This window comes from Colobus angolensis, unplaced genomic scaffold, assembly GCF_000951035.1.
Source record: "Colobus angolensis palliatus isolate OR3802 unplaced genomic scaffold, Cang.pa_1.0 Scaffold48, whole genome shotgun sequence".
Taxonomy (NCBI): domain Eukaryota; kingdom Metazoa; phylum Chordata; class Mammalia; order Primates; family Cercopithecidae; genus Colobus; species Colobus angolensis.
The window spans coordinates 10474539-10485141 of NW_012118265.1; the positions used below are offsets into that span (position 1 = coordinate 10474539).

Sequence of the window (10603 nt, forward strand, 5' to 3'; positions counted from 1 at the left end):
AGCTATGCTCCCATCTGGATTGCTTCCTTTTTCCTTATTGCTCATACAAAGCATCAATAATCTGGAAAGGCATTCAGTAAGAGAAACAGGGAGGGCCTAGGGATTAGAATGGGAGGTTAGTTCTTATGGGTTTTCTCTCATGCTCATTCATTAATTGATTCATTCAACCACCATCGCTTATTGGGTAGTACGAGCAATGCAAATATCAACAAGCAGCAGTATCTGTCCTTAAACAGGGAAAAGTATATTACATGCTACATTTATTGTTTCAGGTGGGAAATTATATTAATTAGTTTAGAGTAATAAACTATATTTACCAAGTGTCTTCTAGGAGTAAAGTTCCACAAATGCTTTAATTCTCTTATTTTTGATTGATATAGTATTTATGGAATATTTTACTTAACATCTTTAATCTGTCTCCCCACCTTGAAACCACATAAAAGTAAAAGCAACACTCTCAAAAGCCTTTTGTAAATAATAATCATTAATTTAAAAATCTCATAGGAATCTTTACTTAAGTGAAATGACAAACTGCATAGTACAGAGTAATAAGATTCCTTCATATGTTTCATTTTCTTTAGGCCTTTATGTTAAGCTACAAAACGAACTGCTTAACTATTACTAGGAATAAACTATATTTTAAAAGGTGTGAATCCAGTTGGATCATTTCTATGCCCTTATAAGACATTAATTGCAAGTTTGTTTTATACATTTATATTATGCACACATTTGTACATTTTTAAAAGTTACATTTAAAAAGTTACATTTATGATAATCACATCATACAAAGATCTAATTAACCTGGAGTTGTTGAGCAATAATTGTACCTTCAAAGCGCCAGGAGATTTAAGGTGTATGCAGGGTGTGGCCCATCCACCCAGAATTTCAAAACCACATGGTTCTTCAGGTCCTGTTGGGGCTCATCTATCTGCACGTCTACCCTGCAGGAGTTTGGACTAATCAGGTCACTACACCCTGACATGGCAGTCTCCAGTCTCTACCACTCATTGTTTGCAACATGACGTAATGTCAACAGACCACAGAGAAGTTAGCAACAGGGAAGGGAAAACACTTTAATCTCAAGGCCATCCCCAGGGTTCAGCAGGACATATATCCTATATCAAATTATCTGATATCAAATCCTACAAATGAGCTCGGCCAAAAGGTTAAGCCACGCTGTCTGACTGTATCATGTTCTCTAGTTGCAATGCAAGACTGAGGCAATCTGTTGTGAGCTGACAATTCTTCCTGCTTGCTAAAATTGAAAAGGCAGGTTGTTGTCTATCGTTGCTTTGCTTTCTTTTTGCTGCAAAACATTTCACACAGCATCATCATGCCTTAGCTAGTCTTCATTTATCTAGATACTAGACATCTTGGAAGCTGATAGGGGTTGGTTCACTTCTTCACCCTTGCCTTCTCCTCATCCCCAATGTTCCCTGTCTGGCAACTCATAGCAGAGCAATGCTATTAAATACAACAGGAAAATACATGCCAAACGGCAGACAGGGGTTAGATGCCTGAGAACTCTGAAGAACAAAGAGAGCTACTATGGCCCCATGGTGCTTTTGTTCAAGATGCCCCTACCTCGGGAGGATGCAAAACACCTGTGTTGGCAGATGAAGCTAGGTCTGGAGTTTAATGCCTACCTACCTCCTCCACCTGGCACCACCATGCAGCCAGCAAACTGCACAAGTGCCTATGACTCTGGTAAAAATGATACACAGACTTAATACGATGGCAGAGAGAATTAAGAAACATGAGGACAACTTTAATGGGGAGAATGATGGAAAGCAAAGTATTGTATGCTTTTGTCTTATGATTTTCTAAACAGGAAACCTTGATGAAGGACTGGTATCTGCCTTCTGATTCCAGTTAAAACTGCCTACCACTGTTCTGCCTTCAACTCTCTTTCCAGAAAGCCCCTCTGTCACTACTCTTCCAATCCCTCTTAAGGACCCTCCACCAAGAGCTTAGAACAGGAAAGAGTTTACACAAAGATGTACACAGTGCATTACTATTCCTAAAGTAACCTGCATTAAATAGAGAACAAAAACATTTAAACATGAAGTAATGTTTTGTCTGTTCTCTGCGCTATCTCCAACACCTAGACCAATGTCTGATACACAGTGGGGCTCTTAATATGTTGATTGTATCTCTAGACTTTCATTCGGCAATAGAAAATTATACCAAGAAGGTCCCTTATCTTCAAGATTCCACGCATCAAGTTAAGAAAAGTTACCAAAAGTTAGTTTTCTCCTATACACTTCATACACCAGAGGTCTCTGCTCTCAGAAAATACCATCACCACAACTACTACTGTAATAGTATTTAACTATATAACAGTATATTAATACTATTATTACAGTAGTATATATATTACTAATCACTATTATATCATTATTAATTATATATGCATATTATTAGTGAAGTATAGTAGTACTGATTAAAACTTCCATTGCACATCATGAAATATTGGTACAACGATGAAGATTCTATAAGTCAAATATTTTATATAAAGGTGCAATCTCCTATACTGTATTTCAGTACTTGATGGACTACATACAAATGAAAAAAATTGGTGACACTACTGTATTTAAAATCTATACTTTTGTAATTTTACATGTGGGTTGTCCTAACAGTGGTGTATTAATTTATAATAGCTGAATGTATCATCCTCCTCCAAGGATCTCGAAGCACCTGTAGTAAGTAAGGAATAGCTCCCTCTATACCTCTGCCAAGGTAGGTATGTTGTAAGCATTATTTCTACCATACCAAGATCACACATGAGTCAGTGACAGGGCTGGCACTACTCACTCATGACACTTTAGTTCACAGATCTAACCATTAGAGTACTGCCTACACATTAATTCATTCCTTTCTTCATTCATAATATTAATTTGATGCAGTTTGCTAGGCACTAAGGATCAACTCCTTATTTCCTACTGAACTCACATTATATGAACATGACGATCTTTAAAATAAATAAATAAAGTAAAATAAAATAATTCTGGCCTGGGCATGGTGGCTCATGCCCGTAATCCCAGCATTGTGGGAGGATCGCTTGAGCCCAGGAGTTTGAGACCAGTCCAGGCAACATAGGGAGCCCTTAACTATACAAAAATAAAAAATCAAAAATCAGCGCGGCGTGGTGGCGCACCTGTGATCCCAGCTACTGGAAAGGCTGAGGTGAGAGGATTGCTTGAGCCTGGGAGATAGAGGCCGCCATCAGCCCTGACCACACCACAGCACTCCAGCCTGAACAACCAAACAGACCTTGTCTCAAAAGAAAGAAAAAAAAAAAACTGATAAAAATTTTAAATTCACAGCAGAGCTTTTTCTGTACCCGGTGATTAATCCTAATTGTTTTATAGTAACATACCTATCAGCGAACCAAATGTATACTAAGTAAATGACTGAAATACAGAATTTTAGAGAAACGCTCTTATGGGTGGGTGCGGTGGCTCACGCCTGTAATTTCAGCAATTTGGGAGGCCGAATCACGAGGTCAGGAGATCGAGACCATCCTGGCTAACACAGTGAAACCCCGTCTCTGCCAAAAAACAAAAAAAAAAAAAAAAAAAAATTAGCCGGGCATGGCGGCGTGCGCCTGTAGTTCCAGCTGCTGGGGAGGCTGAGGCAGGAGAATGGCGTGACAAAATAAAGAAAGGAAAGAAAGGAAGGAAAGGAAGGAAAGGAAAGGAAAGGAAAGGAAGGAAGGAAGGAAGGAAGGAAGGAAGGAAGGAAGGAAGAAAGAAAGAAAGAAAGAAAGAAAAAAAGAAAGGAAGGAAGGAAGGAAGGAAGGAAGGAAGGAAGAAAGAAAGAAAGAAAGAAAGAAAGAAAGAAAGAAAGAAAGAAAGAAAGAAAAGAAAAGAAAAGAAAGAGTTCTTACGTTATAGATGTTATTTGAACTGTAATCCCAGCACTTTGGGAATCCCAGGTGGGAGGATCGCTTGAGCCCAGGAGTTTGAGACCAGCCCAGGCAACATAGAGAGCCCTTATCTCTACAAAAAAATAAAAAATTAGTGCGGCGTGGTGGCGCACCTGTGATCCCAGTTACTGGAAAGTCTGAGGTGGGAGGATCGCTTGAGCCTGGGAGATAGAGGCTGCCATGAGCCCTGACCACACCACAGCACTCCAGCCTGAGCTGGAGTCTGTTTCGAACATAAGGCTTTTTGATGCTTGCCCGCACAGCTAATACTTGCGTTTTCTGTGTCTAATTAGAAGTTTCCGCTGGGTATTATTGTTGAGTTGGTTGGTACAAGATGTTCAAGACCATGAAAAGATGAATGTAATAGCTTCCTCATGGACTGCATTTTTTTTCGGTTCCTTTGTCCTTTTAAGTAATCTGTTTGTACCCTGACTCTTACTGAATTCACAATTATTCCTCTTGCCAAACCATGCTTCCAGACTTGACTGTATAAATTAAATTTCATGCACGCATATGTAAGCCGTGTGTACTGCCTGTTAAACTAAGTAATATAAACACATTGAAGGTACATTTGAATGACGTTTGAATTCCGTGTTAGTTTTTAAACAGTTATCTACCGGGCAAAGTGTAAGAGACAACCACTAACAGAGGTGATTTTCAGTGTGCTTCTTGAAAGCCCATTTACTCATAGAATCCAGCCTCCTAACCATGCAAGTTGCATTTTGTATGGTTTTCTTCTCCGGCTCCCCCCCCCCCTTAGAATAGTTCTGACGCCCCCATCGGTGACCGCCTGGAAGGGGCTGATCCACCCCCACCTCCCTCTGCTGGAGCGAATCGCCGGGCGGCTGCGGCCACCCGGCCAGAGCCGGCGCTGCGCTGCGTGACTGGCTGTATGTCTCAGCCCCGACGCGGTGGTTATTCAAACTGATCTCATCGCAGGTCGTCACGACAGGCGCTTCCCCTCGCCTGCACGCGACGTGGCGTGAGAGGGGCCTTGGCAGCCGGCGCACCCACCCCTGATCCTTCGAGGCCTACGATGAAGCCCATCTTACTTGCAATAATGGCCCCGGTCTCATCCCAGTCGTCAACAAAGAATCTAACCTACACAGCGCCGGCCCTCACTCCTTTCAGCCTCAGAGAGCGCTGCCCCTCATTGCCCCCCAGCGCACGTCTGGAGGCTGCGCCGGGTCGCTGGGGTCAGCCGCCCGGTAACGAAAGTCGCCCCCAGCGTGCCCCTGGCGTCAGTGCACGCCGGACTCCCGGCTCCAGGCAGGCGGGGTGAGGCAGCTCCGCGAAGGCCACTCGCTGGGGACCCCTTCCCGGGTCTCCTAGCCCTGGGCGGGCTGCCCCTGCCCCTGCCTGCGAAATCCAGGCAGTGCGCTAGGCCGCCTTGCTGCTCTCGTCGCCAGGCCAGGGCCGTCCGACGGAGCGGGCGGGGAGCAGGCGCCAAGGAGGCTGACTCCCCGCCACCTGTCCGCTTCTCCCACGTTTCGCAGCCTGAGGTGTTTGCTGTATATCGGGAACGGACACTTTTCGGCGTCAAAATGAGGGCGTCACCAGCTCGAACTAAAGTCGACGGAGGGCGTCGGGGGCCGGAGGGAATATGGATTCCTCGCCGGATTACGCGGCGGGATCGGCACGCGAGGCAGGCTCTGGGCGCACCAGGAAGCCCGAGCGTGCACAAAAGCGGCGGAAGCAGGCGGCGGGGGCGGGGCCGGCGGGCTGCAGGCACGCAGGCGGGCGCGGCGGCCTGGGGTTGCGTGACCTGCTGAGCTGCGGTCGCACGCACTTCGTGCTTCAGGCGGCCGTCGCCGGGCGGGAGGTGCAGGTGCTGGAGGGCGGCGCCCGGCTTCCACTTTCAAAACACCGCCGGGGAGGCAGTCACGCTATATTTCTGGGACTGGGAGTGAGTTCACCAGGGGAGGACACGGCGTCCCCTTGTTATCAGAACGTGGGTAACATTCAGTAATAAAACGCGCTCGGACAGGATGTATTAAACGAATTGGGAACCGGAGCTGCTCTTTCCTTAAGCAATCAAGCTGGGGAAACTTTCAAAGGAAAGCTTTAAATTGCGATGCATGGTGCACAAGTGTGGTTCGTGTGACATGCTTACAGAGAAAGGAACCAGAGCAAAGACAGTGGCTTTGGGACGAAATTTCTGTCCGCTCTGCACAAAGACTAATTACAGAATCGTGATTTGGGGCATGCTCTCATTCCTCCCGGAAGCTTTCTTTGCAGTGTTTTATTTTAAAATCAGAGGTGCCTGATCTCCCTGGCATACTAACTTCAGAGACCTCATTTATATGATGACTCGAAAGCCCCAAGGACATAAAAAAGGTGCCGCGTTTTAAGACGCCAGAATCTAAGTTCCCTCTCAAGATCATGTGAGCAAAAAGTGTTTTGCCCGCACAGATATCTATTTACATAATGTTTGTAGATTTGCAGATAAATCAAGTTTAGAGGGCGAAACAAAAAATGTTAACACCACGATAGTTTAACACAAGACCACCCAGTCCAACTGGAAGTTTGGGAAATTCCACATTAGTTTCTTTTCTATGCACTTAAACTTTGATTTGGTGAATCTATGCTCACTTATTTCCCTATTATGACTCGTAGGCCTATGGTGCCTCGTTACACACACATTTATTTTTGTGATACATGTAACATTATAGGAAAGGGGGGATTCTCTAGGGTTAGAATAGACACAATAAACTCGTAGGAAGCTTTCTTAAAAATACATATTCTCATCTCAGTTTACGGCATGTGGGAAAAGAGAGCAGGATTAATTGTTTAATTTTAAAATGTTCTCCCAGATGACTGATTCTCACGTAAGTACATGTGGGATTTTTTTTTTTTTTTTCCTGGTCTCCCCAGCACACTTACTTTCTTCCGGGACAGAACTGCCTACCCTTCCTGCCTAGATTCTGCTTCTGCCTTTACTCTTCTAGAATGTAGTTAGAAAGGGAGGTGTTAGTGTGTGTGGCCTTGCCTACTTGGTCCCCACAGCTGGTCGAGAGGCATATACCTGACTCAAGCTGAGCCAATGACAAACAACACTTGACTCCTCCTGCCCTCAGTAATTTGGTTAAAAAGATTGCATATCATTCAAGGTGTGCCAAAGAAAGTCATTTCCTGGCAATTTTCTAACAGGAGGGCAGGAATAGATGCCTTCTCCCCAGTTCCTTTTGCTGACAAAATTGGACCATCAGCCACCACTGCTCTGCCATGTGCGGAGACTGCCAACAATAAAAGAAAATGGAACCAACTTTCATTAAGTGGTAGATTTTAAGGGCTGAGCCTTTTTATGGCTTTCGCAAATTTCACATTGCTATCTGAGATTCTCAAAGCAATACTGGCTCCTGCTTTCCTGAAACTTGATTGTTTACTTCTTTTGATTCTATGAGAAGAGGTATATATTCATAGAAATAATAAAATGTACATTTAGAATGCTGTTTAGAATACTGTGGGTTTTTTTTTTCCCCTTGTAGTTATAACACTATTTTTAACTTGCTTTTTTTCACAGAACAATTTATTGGGACATTCTACCACATCAGCAAAGAACCACATCATCATTTCTAACAGCTGCACGCTCTTGTTTGAGTAAATCAATGTATTTCACGTTTTAGTATTTCCTATTTTTAAACATTTTAAGACTGTGGTGAATGCTGAATATATGTGCTAATAAGAAAGAATTTTCCTAAAGCCTCCAGCAAACGTCTCTTGGAACTTCTAGTCATTATTGGATCATGATTTAATCACTGGTAAAGGGGAAGGTGCTAACAGAGTTGATCTAATCTGAACTCACTTCTGAACTTGGACTGATTCATGTGTGCTTGGGGTAGCACGAGGGGAGGGCAGTACAGAGGTCTGAATTCCTGAACAAAAGGAAGAAGGAGGATCACGTGTCAACTCTAACAGTTTTGAACATTTCAAGGGGTTTAAAACATAATAAATGTTCTAATTTTTCACCCAAACAGTAGTGTTTAAGATTGCTAATTGCTCTACATCATTGCAAACCAGGGCTACTATAATTATTTTAATATTTTTCATGTGTTTGATAGATCTCATAAAATGCTGGATATTTGATATCAGTAGTTCCTAAGAAAATATCTTTAAGATGATTTGGAATTCATCTAATGGCATTCAAAACACTATTAATGGAGGCAGAATAAAATGACAGAAAAATTTTTATACTTTGTTTCCTGTAAATTCAGTAGCTATCTAAAATAATAGGTATAGAAACATTAACTTCATCTTTACAAAGGGAGAATGAAATCACTTTTACCAATCACTTGTCAAAACAAATGTGAGTTGGATTCTTAGATTCTTCATTAGAATCCTATGAAAATCTCAGAAATGAAGCAATAATTTCACTAAACAAGCAAATAATAAAGTACAAAAGTTGTTTTTAAGTGTATAAGGCAGTTACCAATTTTCAGTCTTTGAACTTACTAGCATTTATTAAGTGCTTATTATGGCCCATTTATTGGATGCTGAGTTTAATAAAGAGAATTTGGTTAATTTACATTACAGAATAATCTCTTTAAGAGCTATCAGTACCACGTTTTGAGCATCAAATTCATTACAAGAGTGTTCAGTTAGTGCCATTAGAGCTTTATTCTTTTTTTTAAAATTGAGACAGAGTCTCACTCTGTTGCCCAGGCTGGAGTACAGTGGCACGAACTCGGCTCACTGCTAACCTTCACCTTTGGGTTCAAGCGATTCTCCTGCCTCAGCCTCCCAAGTAGCTGGGATTACAGGCATGAGCCACCGTGCCCGGCCTATTCTTTTTGTTTTTTAAAAATATAATAATGTTATAAATACTAAGTTGTATTTGGCACATAGTACAGTTTTGGACAAAAAGCTCTTATCAGTAGTGAACTTACCACAGGAAATACCTTTACAATAATCAAAGGTTTTGCTGTAATGCTTGACTTACTGTTAATATTTGAGGATATTTATCATTTAAAGGCCTAACTTGTCTCATCGGAAATTTTGTTCAATAATCATATTCTCAGGGCTAAAAAGAATTCGGCACACAATTTATTCCTGCACAGATGACAAAGCATTTGAACTAAAGAGAAATGCTATTTAAACATTGTGACATTTATTTTATTATGTACTCAAGTTTACACTGTACATATGATGGATTTAAAAAGATACAGAGCTTAAACCCACAAATAGTATTTTGTGGTCTAAGCCACCTCCAGACTAGAGTTATTTGTGGTCCAAAATATGCAAAGCAGCTTTTTAAAGCAGTTTAAAACTTTAAATGTTAATAATGTTAATAGCAGTTTTAACAAACATAAAATGTTATTAAGAAAATCCAATCCACATCTCGGTGGGAACAAAATGTGTTGGGGTAAGTAAAACAAATCAAGTGGTCCCTTGTGGCTGTTTTTGAAAACTGGAAGTGACATCAGAAAAGTCATGAAGACAGTAAGTGTAAGACAAAGTTAGGTTTACAGAATTAAATACTTTTTGGATATTTACATGTTACTAATCCACTATAGGCTGATGTCCCCTGGGTAGTAGCTGGCTGGCAGAGTTAACTAACACTGTATGTGAGGCCCAAGTGCTTCCTCTTATATTGGGTCCAAGTACACTTCTGTGCTCATGTTAGGCCATGCCCTCAGCCATTTCCATTATTTGTGTGAAAATAAACAATAAGTAGGATCTGACTTGAGTTATGTTTGGAAGGGTTCTCAATTGGATGAGACATTGTGTACGAAGTGCCTGGCAAATAGAAAGAGCCCAATAAGTATTAGCTTTTCAAAAATGTTAGGTTTTTTTCTTTTGTGCATTTGCGTTGGATGGAACCCAGAAATAGCAGTGAAAGCTGTGGTTGCTTCCAACCTGCGAGGCCTGTTTGTAACTATTTAATTCCCATTTTTGAGGGGACAGAGTTGTACTGGGTTCTGGTTTGCAGGATGGAAATAAAGTTGGGGCTAACTATAATTTTGTCATGCTCCCTTTGTACAGTTTTAAGCTCGCTTTAAAATTAGCAATCTTGGGCCAAGCGCAGTGGCTTACGCCTGTAATCCCAGCACTCTGGGAGGCTGAGGAGTGTGGATCACAAGGTCAGGAGTTCAAGACCAGCCTGGCCAACATGGTGAAACCCCATCTCTACTAAAAATACAAAAAATTAGCCAGGCATGGTGGCAGGTGCCTGTAGTCCAAGCTTCTAGGGAGGCTGAGGCAGGAGAATCCCTTGAACCTGGGAGGTGGAGGTTGCAGTGAGCTGAGATTGTGCCATTGCACTCCAGCCTGGGCAACAGAGCAAGACTCCGTTTCACCAAAAAAAAAAAAAAAAGAAAAAAGCAATCTTGGATAGAGTTCCTACACTGTTATCAGAATTGCAGGCAACATGCCTCTTGTACATGCTTTTCATGGGAGGGGAGGAGGAGGAAACAAAGGAGGAAGCTTAAAACTACTTTTTGAAGTGAATAAGAAGAACAACTCCTTGATGGATACATATTTACATATTTTATGTAAAATCACAACAGTAACAAAAGCACAGACACTGTGTCCTTATAAACCAACACAAAGTTCTGCAGACCATGTGGAAAGCCCTAGGTTAGGAGATCGAGACCATCCTGGCGAACACGGTGAAACCCCGTCTCTACTAAAAAATACAAAAAAAAACTAGCCGGGTGAGGTGGCGGGCGCCTGTAA

The 10603-nt window shown here is 42.0% G+C and overlaps 1 protein-coding gene across 1 annotated transcript in view; it reads right to left on the bottom strand.

The window, feature by feature from the left end:
- Nucleotides 1-6312, bottom strand: part of LOC105524011 — a 70947-nt gene extending 64635 nt beyond the window's left edge. Inside the window, exons 1-2 of the mRNA XM_011959091.1 lie at nucleotides 6214-6312; nucleotides 5486-5783 (exon numbers count right to left, since the gene is read on the bottom strand). Of these exons, the coding sequence (XP_011814481.1) occupies nucleotides 5486-5783; nucleotides 6214-6312 (397 nt within the window). The remainder of the gene's footprint in view (nucleotides 1-5485; nucleotides 5784-6213) is intronic.
- Between the last annotated feature and the right edge of the window lie 4291 nt (nucleotides 6313-10603).